General features: G+C 39.3%; 1 protein-coding gene across 2 annotated transcripts in view; it reads right to left on the bottom strand.

Annotated features, from left to right (window-relative positions):
• TENM3 (teneurin transmembrane protein 3) overlaps positions 1-21,655 on the bottom strand; it is a 706,293-nt gene that overhangs the window by 40,984 nt on the left and 643,654 nt on the right. For both annotated transcript variants that reach the window (XM_047772297.1, XM_047772296.1), the window contains exons 17-22: positions 21,253-21,520; positions 19,487-19,630; positions 13,952-14,201; positions 3,443-3,675; positions 2,200-2,354; positions 553-1,427 (exon numbers count right to left, since the gene is read on the bottom strand). In XM_047772297.1, coding sequence (XP_047628253.1) covers positions 553-1,427; positions 2,200-2,354; positions 3,443-3,675; positions 13,952-14,201; positions 19,487-19,630; positions 21,253-21,520 — 1,925 coding nt within the window. The remainder of the gene's footprint in view (positions 1-552; positions 1,428-2,199; positions 2,355-3,442; positions 3,676-13,951; positions 14,202-19,486; positions 19,631-21,252; positions 21,521-21,655) is intronic.

Genomic DNA, 21,655 nt, shown 5'->3' with positions numbered 1-21,655 from the left:
TTCAGTGACCAGCTATTGCTGATCTGCATTTAGTGCAAAGGTTCTTTGAAGTGGTGTTCAGATTCTCCAATGACTGATTATGAAAAGTTGAGTTCTTCCATTTGATAAGAATAACATTTGTGATACTGACGGAATCAAGTTCATTGTAAATGTTTTCAAAGTTTTCCTTTAGTGACAGCTCCCAACATGGTCAGTATCAGCACATGGGGAAATAGAAACCCAAAAACCTTATGCCTAAAACCATGGCTGCAGTATATGTCCCAAAAAGTTTGCTGCTAAAATACTAGGTCTGTCCGAAGCAAAATGTTAATCCTTAAGCAGGGGTAGATTTACTAGGATAGAAATAAAATTCAACCTTCAGGGGGCCCCACTTGCCCAGGCCTGAGTCTCATTTTGTCTCCTTCAGAAAAAGGGATCCCCAAATTATAGATGCTCCAGGCACCTCCCCCAAACCTAGACCCCACTTGCCCTTATTATTTTAGATTACATTAAGATGATACTATTATTATTTTAGATTGCAGTATTCTATCATGGTATTTTTGATATACTTACTCAAAAAAAGTTGTCCATCCAGTTTCATCACTTTTAGTGGCTAAAAGTCCGCTGTTGCCATGGTAAGTAAACAAAACCAACTCTAGTCCTTGAGCAGTCATGCTCTTCAAACATCCATTTGTTCCTATCGTCAGCCATATCACTTGGTTATCTGGAGACACCACTCGAACGGGCATCCGATTCGGGTCTCGTCTAATCCTCAGGGTATTGCCATTACTGTCAGTCACAGCAGTAATATCATTGTCGTTGCTATAGCTAAAATTGTATAGGTAATCACCGGTGACTAAACTTACAGTATACTGGTGAGTGCCATTGATGTCAAAGATATAGAGCTCTTGGTCCGTGGGAGAGGCGACTTCATAAAAATTCATCGAGTTAAGTAAAGGCTTGTTCTTTGACACAGCCCGGATCCGAATATTTCCCAGGTCTGCGATGTACAGGGTCCCATCTGGAGAGGCGGCGAGGGAGGACGGAGCGCTCAGCTTGGCGTCTTTGGCATAACCATCCCCACTCTGATAGCAGTCACAGTTGGCATCATTTTTGCAGTCACACTCTGAAGGGATCCCAGCAACCAAGGAGATCTCCCCATCTGTCGTGACCTGCCTTATTCGGTTGATCTTCTTTTCGTCGGTTTCGGTGATGTACAGAACCCCACTGTAGGACACAGCGATGGCAGTGGCCGACTCCAGGGTCGTCTGCACTGCGTGCTTCCCCACGGAATATTCCACTCCTGGCACCTGACAATGCATGGGCCGCCCAGCAGCAATGCGCACTTGACGATTTTCAGTGATCTGTAAAACTACATTATTATCCAGGACATAAATGGAGTTATCCATAGGGTTAATGGCGAGGTCAGTGGGCCATTCCAGACGTACCTTAATAAAAAAGAAATGGTCTGGTTAGCCGGTTACAGTGCTTCAGTTAATTTGCCAGAAGAGTAAATTAGACCAGGCGGGGAAATTACCGTTAATTTGATAAACTGTTGGAAAATCGTTTTTTAAATAGTTATGGTGAAATAAACTTAACAGTTTTGAATGGAGACCAATGTAGGAAATAACGTTTTATTGAAAAAAGCAGCTCACTGAAGGATTTGCACGTTATAGCCAAGTAGCAAATGAACCTCTAAGTAGTGAGTTAATAGATAATGATAGATATGTGAGAAATGAACACGCTCGTTCCTTTTAGAAATAACAATCACCAGATGCCGGGGCTCTCCAGGTTATGAATACATCACTGTTCTATTGTGTTTTCAATCAGACTAACAGTAAAGTTTCTAAGTTCCTGATGACTAAACATAGTGGGTTCTCCCTACTCCTTAAGGACCTCACGCAATCGAAAGAGTAGAGATTTAAGCTGTTTTGTTCTTGGAATAGCTGCATGCTGCTTCTTTCCTGGTATTTTTTATTACAAATGATTAGCATTTCTTAGGGATAACTGTCCTGTATCTTAAGGAATTCTTCAAATGCAGAACTGGAGAGGAAAATAACCTTTTATGAGCTTCTAAGACACATGTACATGGAACAGCTTTATCATGATGACTGCCACCTGTGAAGTGTGTGGTTTAATGTGGTGTCAGCACAGTCTCCGGACACAGTAAATCACGTGACTTGGCAGAGATACAGACAATTGGCATAATGTTTACGCTACCTGGCTGATGTGCATGCTGGTGTCACAAGTTAAAGGTCTGGCTGAAGTCAGATCATTAGAGCCCAGGAGAGTTGATATGATTCCATTCTGATCAACTTTTCGGATCATGGTTCCATCAACAAAGTAGATTAGTCCATTTTTATCGATTGCCATTCCTTTATCCAAGAGAAGTAACGGTTACTCATCTTTCAAAAATGATGAATTTTAATTAAACTTCTAGGCCCATCATTAAACTCAACATCTACCCCCAGTCATAGCCTGGGCGACAGACAGCAGCCAAGACTGCAGACTGCAAACTCTTTAGGAAAACTCAACCCAGGCATTTATGTTGCAAATAAATGTACGATGTAATACAGGACTGAAATTTCTAAGAATCTCTATATAATGTGTGAATCATATGGATGTTTTAAATATAACATAATAATGTCTATATAAGGTTGTTATCTATAAATTATAGAAACAGGTCAAATTCTGTTACCCTGAACTTAGAGTAACTGTATTTTAACAAAAATAGATCTAAGGCAAGGTTAGTGTTTTGTTGACCTTGTTACAATGGAATTTGCTAGTATGAATAATTCAGCACAACAAATACCTTTTCCCAGTCCTTGTTCACATAATGGTCGCTAGCTATAATGAAAAAAAAAAAAAAAGCCTCAAACCAAAAACCACTGTAATGAATGGCATAATACATGAGGAAAAAGTCAGTACTGACTGGTTTAAAAGCTAGAAATCTTCATCACATAGAATTTTAGCCCTTGCTACTTTCAGAAATTCCTCACAGCAAGCATTTTTTCCCATGGCATAGAAACAAAAGTTTAATAGCTCCAAATGGGGTGAGGGCTAATAGGGTTGCTTAGTGATGGTTTTTAAAGAGGCCTGGGACTCCTTCCTGACAAAGAAATTCTAGGACAATGAAAGAATTCGGATACTTCCTTCAAGTTGAACAGGATGTGACTTGAATGAAATCGAGTAGTTGCTTTATTCTCCGAAAAGTCGAAAAAAAAATGGTATGAGAATAAAAAATGCCAAGAACCTCATACTTACTGTAAAATCAACTCAGGATTCCAGCAGTTTCACGCTAAATGGCTTTTAAAAACACTGGATGTGAAACAGCTTTCCAGAACACAATTTAGGGTAAAATGTTAGACTCAGCATTAAACACAATCAGGAACTAACTGCATTTTCTACCTTTTTTTTTTTTTTTTTAATAAAAAGAAATCCTCAAATTGATAAATGCTGGTACCTTTGGGACTCATGAGTGTTGCTTCCACAGCCTTCCCTCCATCTCCACATCTGGCTTCATCAAAAGGAAGGCACTGTTCCCCCGTTCCTGCCACCACTTCAGCATTTTTAGTCAAGTCTTTTGCACCCGTAAGTGACTTTGGCCGATAAATCCTGCGGGTGTTAGTGTCAGAAACGTACAAATCTCCCGTGACTGGATCCGTTGCAAGGTAGTATCTATGAGCTGGGTTGCTGCTGTAAAAAAAAAAGAAAAAAAAAAGGATCATACATAAACATCACAAGATAGTTACTTCTAAAACACAGAAACTCTAAGAAAAATAAAATGGATCATGGCAAACTGATTATAAACTGAGACCCCTGAATCAATGACTGGAAAATGAATAGCAAAGACTTAAAAGAATGACTTAAAGAATGAGTGGTGGAGTTCCCGTCATGGCTTAGCAGAAAGGAATCTCATTAGGAACTATGAGGTTTCGGGTTCGATCCCTGGCCTTGCTCAGTGAGTGGGTGGAGGATCTGACGTTGCTGTTAGCTGTGGTGTATGTAGGTCACAGACTCGGCTTGGATCTGGCGTTGCTGTGGCTCTGGCGTAGGCTGGCAGCTGTAGCTCTGATTTGACCCTTAGCCTGGGAACCTCCATATGCTGCAGGTGTGGCCCTAAGAGAGACAAAAGACAAAAAAAAAAAAAAAAAAAAAAAGAACGAGTGGCCATCTCTGACACTACTGCCTTTCTGCTTTACCTGTTGCTGAGGATTTAACAATTTATTACACAGCCATCTTTAAAATAATTACTTTTAGAAAGCAACGTGCTTCTAGAAGCCTAAAATAAAGAAGCAAGTTTGTGAGATCTTTTTTGGTTCAACACAAAGCCATTATTACATAGCCCTTGAGTGACAGGCTTCAAGTTTATTCCAGGGGACAAGTGTCTCTACCAAACTCTCCAGTGAAGTGTAAGGTACGAGGGATTTTATGTGCATCTCATCATAGAGAGATCTCCTGTTTTCTCCTGCAGCCAAACCCAAAACACCTCGCTTCAAAAATGGAAAATAAAATGCAGCATCATATCTATTTTGGTTGCTCTACTGTAATCAGGAACGTATTCTGATGCAGTTGCAGTGTTTGTCCTGAGCTATGGAATTAAAAACTCAGGTGAGACTATTTAAGGGTAGGCAGCAACCCTAGTGGATTAATGCAGAGACAGAATGCTGGGTCCATTCCTTTCATTGTTATTATTATTATTATCATTATTTTGCTTTTTGGGGCAGCACCTGCAGCATATGGAAGTTCCCAGACTAGGGGTCAAATCGGAGCTACAGCTGCTGGTCTATGCCACAGCCACAGCAATGCTGGATCCTCCCACTGAGCGAGGCCAGGGATCGATCTTGAGTCCTCATGGATACTAGTTGGGTTCGGTACCACTAAGCCACAATGGGAAAGCCTCACTTTCATTTTTAAAGTTTGCAAATTAAAGTGTTCTAAGACCTGTCTATGAATTTGGTGATGTACAGACATTGGATCACAATACAGAGTGCCTCAATTTTATTAATATATATTAGTGCAAATGCAAAATACTTTGTGTCCTGTAAAAAAAAATGGTAAGACCAACATCAAGGAATGGACGACTGATGACATATTGTTGAAACGGAAAGATTATCTCCTTACAAACACTGAATACCATAGTCTTGGAATTAATGTAATTTTGCACCATGTGAAAATATTGTCTTTTGAAAAAAAAAATTCTGAAAAGAGTTCAAGTGACTTCAGAGTTCCTGTTGTGGCTCAGTGGTTAAGGAATCCGACTAGGAACCATGAGGTTTCGGGTTCAATCCCTGGTCTTGCTCAGTGCGTTAAAGATCCGGCGTTGCCGTGATGTGGTGTAGGTTGCAGACGTTGCTCGGATCTTGCGTTGCTGTGGCTCTGGCATAGGCTGGTGGCTACAGCTCCGATTCGACCCCTAGTCTGGGAACCTCCATATGCCACAAGAGCAGCCCAAGAAATGGCAAAAAGAAGACAAAAAAAGATGGAAAAAAAAAGAGTTAAAATGATTTGGTGTCTCAACAAAGACGTCAACTGATAGGAACTCACTAGATTCCACAAGTCATTTGATGACAAACTTGGCTTTAACTCATTTATTGTCGTTTATTCTCTCTTTACACACACAACACACACACACACAAATTATACCCTTGTTTTCATTTATTTTGCATGCAGATATTTAAAATATGTAATATAAATCTAACTAAATGAAAATATTATTCTAAACAATGGTGCAGTAGTTTTCCCATTACTGGTTAGGTTCTAATGAAGCAATTCCCACCACTTAATGCTCTTCCTTTTAAGTGGTGAATACATGTCCTTGATCGCACCTGTAAGATTCTATTGCAAAAGTCACAGATTCTATCGTCTACTAGTGTTTCTCACATTGGTAGGGGGGACAGCTGGATGCACATGGGTCTGCAGAGACCTTCTGCCATAGAAAGCAGTGATGGTGAGGTTAGTATACAGAGAAATACCAGGGCACACAAAGGCCCGAATGCCTTCAGATTCTGGGTCTTATTTCCAGCCTTTAATATCTTTTAGCGACGAGAGACAGATGGGAGCAAGAGGTCTTGAGTGTGTAAATAAGTGTGGAAGGGCAAAAGAGTGGAAAGCGCTATGAGGAACTCATAAAGAGATGCAAGCATCTGACATAAAAGCATTTCAGAACCACTGGGTTATAGAGAAGGATCAACTTGTCATGCTCAGTGTCGTTATATCATTTTTTTCTAAGTTGATGCCTGAAATTTTAAATGCAGCAAGACATATTGTGTTCTTTAATGTGGGAGTTTATTACTTTGCAATGGAGCGAAAAGTTCCATATCGATATAACATTCAGAGCAATTTTTTTTTTCTTGTCTTTTGTTGTTGTTGTTATTGTTGTTGTTGTTGTTGTTGCTATTTCTTGGGCCGCTCCCGCAGCATATAGAGGTTCCCAGGCTAGGGGTTGAATCAGAGCTGTAGTCACCGGCCTACGCCAGAGCCACAGCAACTCGGGATCCGAGCCGCGTCTGCAACCTACACCACAGCTCACGGCAATGCCGGATCGTTAACCCACTGAGCAAGGGCAGGGACCGAACCCGCAACCTCATGGTTCCTAGTCGGATTCGTTAACCACTGCGCCACGACGGGAACTCCTCAGAGCAATTTTTATAGAGGTTTGTTCCCCCTAAAATCAGTCTGATATCGGCAGAGCTGATCTTCCAGGTATGTACGTAGAGTTGGTGGCGGAGCTATCACTCAATCAAGCTGGTTCTGTTTTAGAAGACATGACATTGAAGAGATTCTCTAGTTTTTCCTACCTTCCTGATATATACTAATAATGAATGATTGTATGATTGATTATAAATATGTACACACACATTTTATTTCCTTGCCAGTTGTATCAGCCTGACCCCTGAACCAGATTGCCTGGGTTTGAACACAAGCTTCATCACTAACCATGTGACCTTATCTAACCCACCTCTGCTTCAGATTCCTTATCTGTAAAGGTGATAATAATCATATTTCATAAGATGCCTAGAGGAGTACATGAATTAACACAACTAAAATCCTTAGAACAGTGCCTAGAGCATAAAATGTACTCAGTAAGTATTAGCTTTATTACTATTGGCTTTTGTCCTCTCTCTTCTTACACTGCAATGTCTTTTGCCTTATAACTCTAGCCAGTGTAGAAGTATAATAATCATTATTAACTAACTAAACTATAACCCGCCCTCTCAAAATGTAAATAAGGAAAAAATAATTATCTAAACTTGGATAGGTTCAAATTTATTTTCTTAGTCCTGCTGTTATTTTTAACATCCAAAACTATTAAAAAATGCAGATCTTTCTTAAAAATATCACTTGGGGGTTTTCTCTTGTGGTGCAGTGGGTTAAGGATCTGGTGTTGTCACTGAAGCGGCTTAGGTGATTACTGTGGTGCGGGTTTGTGGGCTGGGGAACTTCCACATGCCATGGGTGTGACCAAAAAATTAAAAAAGTGACTGGTTGTCATTAAAATATAAAAAAATAAAAAAGCAATAAAGTGACTGGTGTCATTAAATTTAAAAAAATCACTTGGAATTATTTCTAGAGTAATAATGATGAAATTAAATGAATAATGCATTCTTTTTCATGATGTTCCTCATTTTGAGAAAAAAAAAAAAACAGATTTCTGAGATGGCTGCTTAAGTAGCAGTGGCACGTTTTTTAGCTAGAGGGCATGAGTTTTCTTGGTGCCAAAATAATGGACATTTGAGTCATCAGCTTTGCCTTTACTGGCATCACTTTTATTCCAGTGGGTCTATAATAAGAGTAGGTCCAAAGTGATACTTTATATTTGCTATTTCCTGTCCTAAAGCGTCTCCTTCCTTGAAGGCACAAAAATTTCTAAATCAAGCACTGTATGCCCATGGCTTTAAAAAGTCCGCCAAATGAAGGCTGTCATTTTGCACAGAACACTATTGTCCAGAACAAATGTGAGGAGTTTGTGGCCCCAGAGAACACAACTTGCACCTGGAAATACTCCCCAGAGAATGGCAGGAAACCAGAGCCGGGCCATTCCTTGCAGTGCAGCCTGGCATGGCAAATGACAGCTGCTTCTTGGGTCCCAGCCTCCCCTAAATGAAAGAAGGAATCAGGGCTGTAACGCTAAAAGAAAAAAAAAGAGAATTTGGAAATTTTAGTAACAGGCTGGTGGCAAAAAGCTCTGAGCCACGAGTGCCTGAGATTCAAGAACATCTGATTTAAGCACAGAGTTATCTGATGGGGGCACTGATTCTTGCCCTTCCAACTTCCTGAAAAGCCCAAGCACTGGAGAGGCTGGGGTGGCGGTACAATGGGTGATGGCACTTTGAGATCAGTAATATACATCTCCTGGGAAAAACGTGAGGCTGTGATGACTACATACAGCCACTGGCAGCTGGGGTGCAGGAATTTACAAAGTTTGGGTTTTGGGGGAAATCTCTGCTCAGCAGAAGGACAGCACAACAATTTTGCGTGACTGCCTGAGATTTTCGTTTCAGAAAGGATTACTGTTTCAGAAAGGATTACACTCACATTGTGGCAAATAGCAGCAAAATCAAGAAACTGAGATCAAGTCAGGAACCTTTACGACACTGGACCCTGATTCTTAACTCATCCTGAATTGCCTAGATCATCACAATTACCAAGCCAGCTTCTCTATGTCTTACTCAATTAGACACAGATCCAGTGGTTAAGTGCAAACTAGATTTGCTCATTTGTTCTGTCATAATTCAACCTTCTTAGACTAGAGAAATATTTGCAAAGAACAAGCTATAGAATAGGTATTACTCGTGCTTTTTATCTTTTTAGTTGGGAATTGCACCACAGCCCTTAGAACACCAGTGTCTGAAGGAGCATACGTTCCATTGATGTATAAAATTAAACTGTGATTTTCTGGCTAATACAAGACTGTTTAGATTACTGTAAGCAGAGCTTTGGGATGTGATATTTTTAAATGTGTGCTTTATTTTTAAATGTAAGTCAATGAGAAGTGCTGAATCAGGTTTTTACAGTTTTGTATCTAAACTTTAATTGGTTCAAATTCACAGACCTGTGATTGACACTTTCTTTGATCTTTTAATTGGTAATATAAAATTCACAAAGTTGATTTTTAGGCTTACATGTTTAAATGCCCCTTGGCTGATATTAGTTAATTAATTTAATTTCCTTTATTCTGGAGTTTTAAAGAATTGGAACAGGGATGAGCTAAAATTTACTACCTATAAAAGGGATCTGTCAGCAAACTAATGCAATAAACATCATAGGGGGAAATGTTTAGCAAATATAAAAAAAACTTCTATTTTTAAGCATTTCAGAAGCTACCATTCATATGAAAAAGTTAATATGTTGGGTAGTATTTATATCTACTCATTAAAGTACAGCCAGATTCTTTGATTTGATATGTTAAATTTGGTACAGTACTTGTAGAATTTACAAAATACTCTGAATTTTAAAACAATGAATATTGGCTTTATATTTATTTTCGATATTTTTATTAATTATTTCTCCCCTTAGTCCAATTAATGACACTGTTGATAGGCTATGAATCATAGCAAGAGGATCAGAAGCATTTTTCTACTTACTTAACCATTAACAACTGACTCATTGTTCATTTTTACAGATTTAGACATATTTTTCTTTTTCTTCTATCACCTAGTCCCAATCCTTTCATGACTTTTATGCTAGGCAGGAAAGTGGAGATAAGGAGAAAGCCAAGTGGGATTCTATCAGCTGGTAAAGGGAAGATGATATAGGTGGGTAAATAGGAGAAGGCATCTGAAAAGAATTTTAATTTTTAAACTAAAAGAAGAAGCTCCAGTGAGCTGAAATATCTTGGTTTTGTTAGGTCAATTAGCAAACGAAATCCCTATTTTTGTCAATGATTCTGTCAACCCTTTCATGACTTGGATTCAAAAGCCTTGGTTGTTTTCCACACCTTCCTCTTTTTCATCACCCATATACATTGTGTCCATTCTTTGCCTTCCTTTATTTTCGGGGTGATTTCCTCCATGGCTAGCCAGACTATCTTAGGTACCAGGCATCTCATGGTTTCGAGTAACAGCTTTCCAACTGATCTTCAAGTCATCCTGAACACTGACGCCAGCTTCACCTTCGTAAAAGGCCACTTTGAGATGCTGCTACCTTGTTCAAGATCAGACAATGGTTCCCCACGGTCTGTTACCTTGAAGGAGAGCAATTTCTTAGAGCAATCAAGGCCCTGAGCTACCTGAACCTAACCTGCCTTTCTATCTGGAACTCTCATTACTAACAACACGGTAATTTGGGTTTGATCAAAACTATAATTTGTCTTTTTTTTTTTTTTGGCATTTCTTGGGCCACTCCCGCGGCATATGGAGGTTCCCAGGCTAGGGGTCTAATCGGAGCTGTAGCCACCAGCCTATGCCAGAGCCACAGCAACTCGGGATCCGAGCCGCATCTGCGACCTACACTACAACTCACGGCAACGCCGGATCGTTAACCCACTGAGCAAGGGCAGGGACCGAACCCGCAACCTCATGGTTCCTAGTCGGATTCGTTAACCACTGCGCCACGACGGGAACTCCAAAACTATAATTTGAAGTGGATCAGGTTCCTCTTAAGACATGTTTTGTTCATCTCTTTTGAGCAAGTAACTTTATTTGCTGTAGATTCTTTCTTCATGACTGCCCTCCTTTCTTCTCGTTGCTCTATTTAAGCAAACTTCATTTTCAGACTAGTGTCAAATATCAACCCTTTCAGGAAAGTTTTCCTTACCACACTCCCATCTCCCAGTAAGCTTCCTCCATAGGATTACTCTCACAGTACAAGCCATAGATATAATTAAGTGTCAAAAATGATAATGATGATGTCACTTAGTCTGTTACATGTACATCTTGTTTCCCTTCCTGGGCTGTGAGTTCTGAGAGCATGGACTTTGTCTCACACTATTTTCTGTCAAAGTGTGTAGCACGTGGTAAGCGATCAATTAACATAAAGATGAATATCACTTAAACCCCCAAACCAGTGTGTTTTACATGCAAGGTGCATACAGGAAAGACAGGAGCCCACATTTAGCCAGAAGACTGTACAGAGGAGATAACAGACAGGATCATGAGAGAGGGATTACAATGAGTGTCACTGCCAGACATCACGAGTTAGTACGGGATGAATTCATATTATGAAGTATTGTTATTAACAATGTAGCTCTAACCTCACAGATTTTTCTTTCCAGAGAAAGAGATTATACTTCTAATTAATTCGTCAAATGATTGTAAAATAAATTTAGCTTTTTGCATATCTGGGGGATTAGCCCATAGAGACCAAACCATTTGGACAGATAAAGACTAGAGTTCCCTTGTGGCACAGTGGGTTAAGGATCCTGCATGGTCACTGCAGTGGCTCGGGTTGTTGTGGTGAGGGTTTGACCCCTGGCCTGGGAACTTCCACATGGGCGCGGCCAAAAAAAAATTTTAAATTAAAAACAAACAAACAAAAAAAAACAACAAAAAACTGGGTGTATGGGGTACTGCCAAGAACACACTTTTTAGTGTAGTTCAAGTGTCTGCTCCCCATTTCTTTCTTTTTTTCTCTTTTCGGCCACACCTGCGGCATGTGGAAGTTCCTGAGACAAGGATCAAACCTGCACCACAGTTGCAGCCAGCACCACAGCTGAGGCAACACTGGTTTCTTAACCTGCTGTGCCACATGGGAACTTCCCCAATTTTCAGTTATGTATCTTGGGGAAGATGTGTAACCTTCCTGAGCCTCCATCATTTCATATGTAACCCTGACAGATCGTGACAGACTGTTCTGCAGGTCTGCAACACCGTCTATCTGGGACCGTGCCTGGCATGTAACAGGCCAGCTTGTTAAAAGGTAGCTGCTTTGATATTTTTTTTCTGTATTGCCTCTAGCGTTTTCGCATTTATTGGGTGTACGCACCAGTTTGTCTTTTCTCCACAGTTACTAAGAGGGCAAGGCCTGGAAAGTTTTGATATCCTGCTGTGGTTTCTAAAAGCGGAGTGCTGCATGCTTAGAAGTCTGGAGGAATTCCGTGTTAATTTTTACATGTGGCTGGACTATTAGCTGACAGTGTAAGATCAATAGGGGATCTCAGAAAAAGGTCTTGGGACCAGGCCTGGTCACACTGACAGGCAGCAGCTGCACATCTTTCAGTAGAACCTTTTTTTCCCCCTACTTGTCAATCTCTGCACAATAGTTGAGTTGAGTCATGTGGATTTATTCATCTCAAGGACCTCACATAAACTACTGCTAATTTTTCTACCCAATACCATTTTATTAGCTATTTTAATGGCCACGCTAGATTTAGCATGTCCAATAGGTCTTCCTTTTTGCTAGCTTTATTTTCAGACATATTTTTCTCCCTTTTGCTGTCCTGAAGAAAGTTTTCAGCCCAAGGCATCCATTCACAAGCCTGCCCTGTCCCTTTTCCAGCTAAGGGTACAGAATAAATAGAATCTGCAAAACTTTTAAGCCTATACATTTGTCTCACCCATATTCATTCTTAGTCTGGAGAAAAGTTTTTGCTTTCATAATAATGTCAATGGAAACACTACTTAAAACTCAAACCTAGCAATTCTTTCAACTTAGGAAAATACACAGTTTAAATGGGTTTTAAATATACAGTTTAAACAACAGCAGTGATGAATTTACCAGGAAGCCAATAAACCTTAACCTTTAGGGCCCCTTTCCTGGTATGGGTTCCTTCCAAACCCCCTGGCAGCATCTTCACAGAATCTTATGTTTTAAAAATTTTGCCAAGGCAAACTCTTTGTAGATTTTTTTTTTCCCTGAAGCAGAGTCCTCCAAATTGAGTAAGCTTTGGGCCCAATAAACCAGGATCTTCCCTGGCTATTGCTCAAACTAAACTTTCCTTAAACTCTCCCAATAGTGCTTCAAATTATGTTCTGTCCAATAAGACTTAGAGTTGGTAACAAAAATGTATAGATTTCTTCTGTTGTTGTTATACAGGTGCTCATTATAATAATTTTTTTGGTGATAAAATTCACTTTAGTGCCAACTTGAAAATTTTTTTTCCAATTATACTGCGCAATAGGATTTGCAGTCTGTTGTACAGTAATGGTTCACTTGAGCAGTTTTCATTCCTTAGCTGTTCTGTGATACTAAGTTTCCTCTCTCATGATGAAACGTTCTTAGAAAACAATGTCAGAGAGTCACATTGAAATGGAAAAAGGACATTTGAAAATACACGAAAACCTTTAGGAAACATGCTTACCTATGTCTAAAATCTTTATTTCTTGGTGGAAGCAGATAAAAAAGGTGGAGAAAAAAAAAAGCGTAGTTAGAAAGGTTTCTAAAATATAATGAGCTGAATACTGAGATTTTAATTATTTTATGGAAAATTGCTAACTTAAGCAGAAATAACACTGGAAATAAATTTTGTAGGTCAAGGTTTAGCAAATAATTTACAGAATAGGCGGATTTTGATAATCACACTTAAATGAGCAAAGCAAAAACAATTTGTTACTTTAACTACTGGCATTCTGGCTAATGGGTTAACCCAACTTGAAGATCTAACATTTTAGTTAAAAGTTACAGGCTTAGTTTGTTTGCTGTTATGTCCCAATATTTCTGGAAAATAGTTTACACCTTAATTTCAACCAATGTGAAATACAAAAGCAAGAGCCTATATTACAAGGTTACTTTAAAGATAACTAAAGGGATTTAAAAATCCTAGTTCTATTCTATTGGAATATAGCAAGTTCACTGAAACCAGTGAGATGTTTGGCACATGCAGTGACTTTATACACTCTTATACATTTACGGCACAATATACACTGGTTGTGTTTTTCCCAACTTTAACCAAGAATTTAACTTCTTCCTAAGGAGAATTTGAAACACTGGAAAGGTATGTTTAAATAACTCAATGATTACACTAGATTCAATACTTTTTAAAATACAGGTACGTTTAGCATTGATCAGAATCCCAAACTAAGGAGAGACATACCTTAGTTCCAGAACACTTGTTACGTTTCCAGAAGGGAAAATCCGCCGGACATAGTTGAAATCCCCTACATACAGACTGCCATCGATCCCACACGCTAGTGCCACTGGGGCCAAGAGCTTATTCCCATCAGCTTGACCATTGCAACTTGGGCATGAGATGCTGCGTCTTCGTCCATTGCCCATGATGCTACTCACGACTGGGGGCTGCTGGGAGATAAACTGATTCTCCCCATTTCCCTTGTACAGTATCCCTAGGAGAAAGAACATGCATTCTTCTTACACTAAAAGGAGTAAAGACGAAAAGTAAACATGTTCGTGGTGGAAATAAAAATCCAGTGCCTTTTAGATTTGTACTGCAAAAACCTTTATTTAAAGTTCTACCGGGAAATCCCATTGTGGCTCAGTGGGTTAAGAACGCGACTAGTGCCTGAGGATGCAGGTTCAATCCCTGGCCTTGCTTAGTGGGTTAAGGATCTGGCACCGCCTTGAGCTGTTGTGTAGGTTGCAGACTTAGCTCGGATCCCATGCTGCTTTGGCTGTGGTATAGGCCAGCAGCCGCAGCTCTGATTCTACCCCTAGCCTGGGAACTTCCACGTGCCACAAGCGTGGCCCTGAAAAAAAAATAAAGTGTTATTGCAAAGTACTCCATTTTATTACCTAGCATAAGATATTATATGACAAGATACAAAGGATAGATCTAAAAAATAGTCTATTATGGATTTAAAAAATGTTTGGTGAAAGAAACAAAGGACCAACCAGAAAAATTAAGAACCCAAATTGCCAACATCAGTGATTCTCAAATTTGGCTACACACTGGAGCTGATGGGGGGCTGTAAAAAATACTGATGCTGGGATCTCACACTGAGGGATTCTGCTTTAATTGGACTGGGGTGCAGGTTTGGCATGGAGATTTTTAAAAACTCTCCAGAGGATCTTAATGTGCAACCAAGTTCTCCACACGATGGGAATAGCAAGTCTGCCTAACCGTTAAATGGTGTTGGAAATATTATGTTAATACAACTAATAAAAATGTGAACCATAAATATGAATTTCTTCTTTATGAATTTATCATTTATTTTTAAAAAGTTAAGTGTACTTTATGGAAAACAAAGGTAGAAAATATGTACCAAACCTGGAGTTCCCATCGTGGCTCAGTGGTTAACGAATCTGACTAGGAACCATGAGGTTGCGGGTTTGATCCCTGGCCTCGCTCAGTGGGTTAAGGATCCGGTGTTGCCATGAGCTGCAGTGTAGGTTGTAGATGTGGCTCAGATCCTGCATTGCTCTGGCTCTGGTGTAGGCTGGCAGCTACAGCTCCGATTCAACCCTTAGCCTGGGAACCTCCATATGCTACAGGTGTAGCCCTAGAAAGATGAAAAGAAAAAAAAAAAAAAGAAAGAAAATATGTACCAAACCTTCAATATATTACTATACCGTCAAAGAATATTCTTCTTGCTTATACTTCAGTCTGATATGAGAATGCATGTACATGCAATTATTCGAAATTTCAGACATTACAAAATTGGCAAGGGCAGTTCATTATTTAAAGTGAACTCTGCCTTTAGACATGAAAGTGCCCATTATTTGAAGGCAAAATGCCAGTCTGCACCATTGTGGTCCTCAGTGAAGTTCTGAGAAAAAATCCTAAATAAATATTAAATATATTCATAGTTAGAAACTAGATTTGAGATTCTAATTTTATTCATTTACCATTGTTATATTATAGATCATTGGTTCCATCTTGGTCCAGGGTAACTCAATGGTCAGTCATTATTGTTTCATATCAATTCAAGACCCTTCTCAATGTGTTATCATCTATAAACCACATGCTGATTTTACTTTTTAACAGATATACTGTTAAAGGAATCAACGCATGAAAGTACAAAAAGGAAACTTGAGAAAGTGTTTTTTCTTCTCACTTTGGGATAATTTTAAAGTGAAGAAGAGATCAGAATAATTATGTTCCCCTTACAGCTCAGCACATTTTAGGTGAATTCTGTGATTACTTTTTTAATGCTTTGCTCTTTGGGTGATGTAATAATCATAGCAAATTTACATAAAGAAAGCAGGATTGATAAAACACGTTTATTCAAATTTAGAGAAAAGAAATCTAAATAAGGCTGGATCATAACGACAGATGAAAGGCATTTTTCCTTGAATATTCAAAGAATACATTAATGATCCCTAAGATCTCTCTTTTCGTGATTACATTATTTGACAATTACGGGACTATAATTTCCTAGAAGAGCCAGTTCTGTAATTTTCATCAGAACAGTCCTACAAGTCAGCCTAGTGCTCTACTGCATCTGATTTATTCAGTCATTAGAACGACTGGCTCTTCATGATTCTCCTCTATTATGACAGAACAGAAAGATGAACATTAGAATATTTATTTCCATGTTCCAGGGTGCCTGCACAAACACCTGTCACTATCTACATTTTTGCCTTCTCTTCTTCCTTAATATATTTCCATAACTCATCCACCTTGTCATGATTACAAATCACTTTGTTTATTCAATTAGACACATGTCGCTTTGAAAGGCCACTACTTGTCAAGCTGTTCTTGGATAAAATTTGAAATCACAATCAGTTCACTCTGTGAATTAGGTTACCTCGCATTTGAAAATAACATATTTTTCATAATTTAGAACCTTTTTTGGAGAACAGAATTTAGAGTAGTCTGTTTTTTACACTTGACCTGATAGTTTAATAAAAGTTAACTATATGTTATTCTCTGGTAGAATGTGTGTGTCTGTATTTTTATTATATACACACACAGAATATTTATGAGTTTCTTTTTTTCTTTTTATGGCTGCACCTGCATGGCATATGGAACTTTCCTGGCCAGGGACTGAATCCAAGCTGCAGCCTTGACCTACGCTGCAGCTGCAGCAACGCCTGGTCCTCTAACCCACTGCGCTGGGCTGGGGGTCTCTGTAGTGACCCAAGCTGCTGCAGTCATATTCCTACCCCATTCCTAGTTTCCCTATGAGTTTCTTAATCTTCCTGAATTCTACACTGCGTGTTGGGTATCATAACCGTTGGACTGCTGAGATGTGGGCTTTCCCGAAGCTCTTCGCTTATAGCCTTTTGACTTGTTCATAATCTCTTGGGTGAAATCCCGAGGCTGAATGTTTATGAACTTTACGCTCTATTCTCATTATAACTAAAATGCATGTGAAGAGGTTTTCCTCCAGTTTTGTTTGTAAAGAACTTCTGAAGGAGTACAGAGATATGTCAAACCATGTGAAATCTCATTTTGGAGAATGTAAACAAGAGCAGCCACTGGCATGGTTGGCACGTGGCTTTGCATTTTGAAAGACCGCAATTAAGACTTGTGTTACTAACAGAACAGACTGTAACTACTACTGCTTCAGACACTGCTGATGGCTGGAGGGTACACATGGAGCTTCCTCCTTGGTTGAAAGGCCAACCTTTCCAAAGTGTGTGCTGCATGTGGCACTAGTTATGGGCTGTGCTCTCGACCATATGGGGCGCACAGTGAATTAAATCTGATGTCTAGGACACAGCTGGAAAGGGAGAAGAGCTCAGTACTGCTATAAAACAGAAAAGGTGTGAAGGGTTTTTCTGTTTTGTTTTTTCCTTACTATTGATTTGCTCAGTATGATTCTTTTCTGGAGGTAAAACACCAGCATTTTCAAGCCTTGGCTTGGAAAATACTTTTTTTTTTTTAATTTTTATTTTTAGGGCTGCACCTGCGGCATATGGAGGTTCCCAGGTTAGGGGTTGAATCAGAGCTACAGCTGCCAGCCTACGCCAGAGCCACAGCAAGGCGGGATCTAAGCCCCGTCTTCGACCTACACCACAGCTCACGGCAATGCTGGATCCTTCACCCACTGAGCAAGGCCCGGGATCAAACCTGAAACCTCATGGTTCCTAGTTGGATTCGTTTCTGCTGCGCCATGACCGGAACTCCCTGGAAACTACTTTTGATTTAGTACATTTGAAAGGTTAAAATGTATCCTCTTCAATAAACTTTTTTTTTTTTTTTCCTCAACAACAAAAAAAGGAAAACCAACATCAGGGAGTTCCCATCATGGCTCAGTGGTAATGCACCCAACTAGTATCCATGAGTACTTGGGTTCAATCCCTGGCCTCGCTCAGTGTGTTAAGGATCTGGTGTTGCCATGAGCAGTGGTGTAGGTTTCAGATGCAACTCAGACCCCGTGTTGCTGTGGCGTAGCTACAGCTCTGATTTAACCCCTAGTCTGGGAACTTCTGTATGCTGCAGGTGTGGCCCTAAAAAGACAAAAACCAAAAACAAACAAACAAACCCCATATACATACACGTGCACAAAAACCAACATTCATCTGAAAAAGTGGCCATTAATCACAGTTAAATATTATTTGCACCGGATGTTCAATTCCACATTCTGAGCCTTCCAAAAACCTCTGCTAAGACAAAAGCTGGATGATTTTAACAGGACCCTGAAATGTCCTCTGACTATATGTTAAAGGAGAGCAGAGTCTCTGGCATGGTAGGCTTTAGCACAGGAGGCTATAGCAAGTCACCTTAAGATGCTGCCTTTCTAGCAAAGTAGCTATAAATGATCTGAGATGTAGCTAGCATGTGGTAAAGTGTTAGAAACACAGTGAGGACAAAACTGAATTTGTCTAATGTAAATAATCTTCTTTATGAGATAAGGCTGACTACATTTTACAAGTAATTTATCTTTTTTTGGTTTGTGAGATCTGGCATGTTTTTTCAGAACAGATTTACTTATAATGTCTACTACAATTAATATCGTCGATTCTTGCTTTTTTTCTCCCTCAGATTAGTCATTTATTTTTCCCCTAATGTTTTCAAAGTCAATTAATAGTATAACCAATTTGAATAGAATTTTCCCCCCTCAAATCCAGTCTAAAAAGAACTGAAAAAAGATTCTAGATACTCAGAATAGACTCATTATTTAAGGATTAAGACCTTTTAGAAAGCTTTTGGTGAAATCACTCTGAATTTTATTTTTTCCTTACTTAAAAAAAAAGTGCCCCTCCCTCCATTTTTCTTTAATGTCCCTAAAGCACTTTGGATCAACTCACTGAATTTCTGGGAAAACTATGTTGGTGATCAACGTATGAACACTATGAAGTGTATTATGTACCTCCTACTTTAGGGGTTTATTTTTTTTGGTCTTTTTTTTAGGGCCGTACCCGCGGCATACAGAGGTTCCCAGGCTAGGAGTCTAATCGGAGCTGTAGCCACTGGCCTACCCCACAGCCACAGTCACGCCAGATCCGAGCTGTGTCTGTGACCTACACCACAGCTCATGGCAAAGCTGGATCCTTAACCCACTGAGCCAGGCCCAGGGATCGAACCTGCAACCTCAGGGTTCCTAGTCAGATTCGTTTTCGCCGCGCCATGATGAGAACTCCTACTTTAGGATTTTACGGTCTTTAAAAATATACTTTTTCCCCCTACTAATTCTGATCATATAGCATGCATAGGATCAAATGTTGGTCCAATTTAATCAACCTGAAGGTGAGCAATATTAACTCTCTGTGAACAAGATCTTACCGTTCTGAACATCCAAAACGTGATGTTTATTTAACGTCCAGCCACCCATGTTGGAAGCATCTAATTCATAGCCTTGCAAAATGGCAGTTCTTTTCTCCCACAGAGTCAGGTCCAAGCACGACTCATATTCATATCCAACAGACACTAGAATCAAAACAAATCATGGTTCATCGTTCCCAACTACAGGCAGAAAAGTAATTTATTTTACTTTTCTGATAAAACAGCTTTTTTCCCCCCACAGATGTGCTCTGAGACTATATTTCCACTTATTTTTTTATAAACTCTATTTCTTTATATGAGAAGATTTGGTCATATAAAAGGTGTTTTTTCTTAAAAATGATCTATAGATATTGTTTTTGTACTGATTTAATAGAAAACGAGAATTTTTTTCCCCATACCATCTTTTCACCGGGGTTCACAGGACAAAATGAAGTTCTCATTGGGCATCTGGGTAAGTCCTTATAATGGATAAATCAGCCCCAAATGGTGATCAGATGACAACTAAAAAATAATATTTGTTGTCTGAAAAACTAGAGATATTTAGTTTCCAAGAGTATTAAGTTATAGAAAATAGTTATAGTAAGTACAGTTCAATTTAGCAAAAGAGATGGCCAGATTATGAAATTCCATTTACATACTATTATCAGGAATGAACAATAAAGCTACCAGTAAATTAATATCAACAAATCACAAATGAAAAATTTTAACATTCACAATAAAACATGGATTTTATTTATTTATTTATTTATTTATTCATTTTGTCTTTTTGCCATTTCTTGGGCCGCTTCTGAGGCATATGGAGGTTCCCAGGCTAGGGATTGAATCAGAGCTGTAGCCACCGGCCTACGCCAGAGCCACAGAAATGTGAGATCTGAGCCGCGTCTGCAAGCTACACCACAGCTCTTGGCAACACCGGATCCTAAACCCACTGAGCAAGGCCAGGGATCGAACCCACAACCTCATGGTTCCTAGTCGGATCCGTGAACCACTGAGCCACGATGGGAACTCCAAAACATGGATTTTAAAATTTAGAACAAAGTGAAGAGAGAAGTGGCAATTATCTGATTGATTTGAACTACTTATAGTCCAAACTACATATCAATTTCAGGATAAAATGTCCATTACATTTTCAGGTAACAGCTAATAGAACAAAACACATGTTATCCTTTAGTTTTTGATGTTTGGAGCCTGAGCTTGAATCTACACTATGCATTTCTCAACAGGTCAAACTCTGATTGTGTTGTCCAGTCATTTAGTGAAATAGTTTGATGTTTTTTTTAAACATCCTTCCATTGAATTGACTAGTCCTTCCACTCAAAAAGAGCTGAATGAATTTTTGGACACAAATGTTGTCTGATGTCTGATCATCATGCGTCGAAACTACACTTGTTGTTAGATGCTGAAAACATGAAAAATGATAAGGGAAGCTAAGGAATAAAGTTATAAGGTAAAGAAGAAAATGAAAAAAAGGGGCACAACAAGGAAAAAAAATACGAAAGAAGAAGGATATGACAACCTGAAATCTAGAACATTCTCTCAAGATGTAATTTCTGCCAGAAAAATTGATACTTTCTCCTTTCCATCAGATGGAACACATTCCTTTTTTCCATGATAGATCTTAACCAACCAGCTTGTAACTTTCCTGGGCAACCTACTGGCTTCCTCTCTGCTTACCCGTGGATTTCCATGGGTTACAGTTAATTTTATATTAGTTCTGACGTCAAGACAGTGTTTTCGTGCAGGATACATATTTACATGGAACTTACCAACAGCTTCAGATAGACCATAGACCTTTTGATTATAGGCATCGGTTTTATCCCATATGAAAGTATAGGCCAAGTTTGGTGAGGCAGGAAACCACTTCTGAAAGAGTCTTCCCACTACAGCTACCATAAGATGAACCTTCATTAAATTAAATGGGATAACGGACTGGGTCATGGTAATCTTGAGTACTGACTTATATCCTGCAGCTCTGGAACTCAGGTAGGAAAGTTTCAAATCTGTTCCTGGAATTGTGGTTTCTTCGTGGAGTACCTAGGTTTGAAGAAAGCAGAAGCTTCATCCTGTGATCATATATGACAATTAGGTAAGATACATTGAAAAGAACAAGGCAGAGCAACTAAAATAAGACACTGAAGAGTCACTCTTCACAACCATGCGTTTGAGATG

This window comes from Phacochoerus africanus, chromosome 3, assembly GCF_016906955.1.
Source record: "Phacochoerus africanus isolate WHEZ1 chromosome 3, ROS_Pafr_v1, whole genome shotgun sequence".
NCBI lineage: Eukaryota > Metazoa > Chordata > Mammalia > Artiodactyla > Suidae > Phacochoerus > Phacochoerus africanus.
This window is presented reverse-complemented; position numbering and strand designations above follow the sequence as displayed.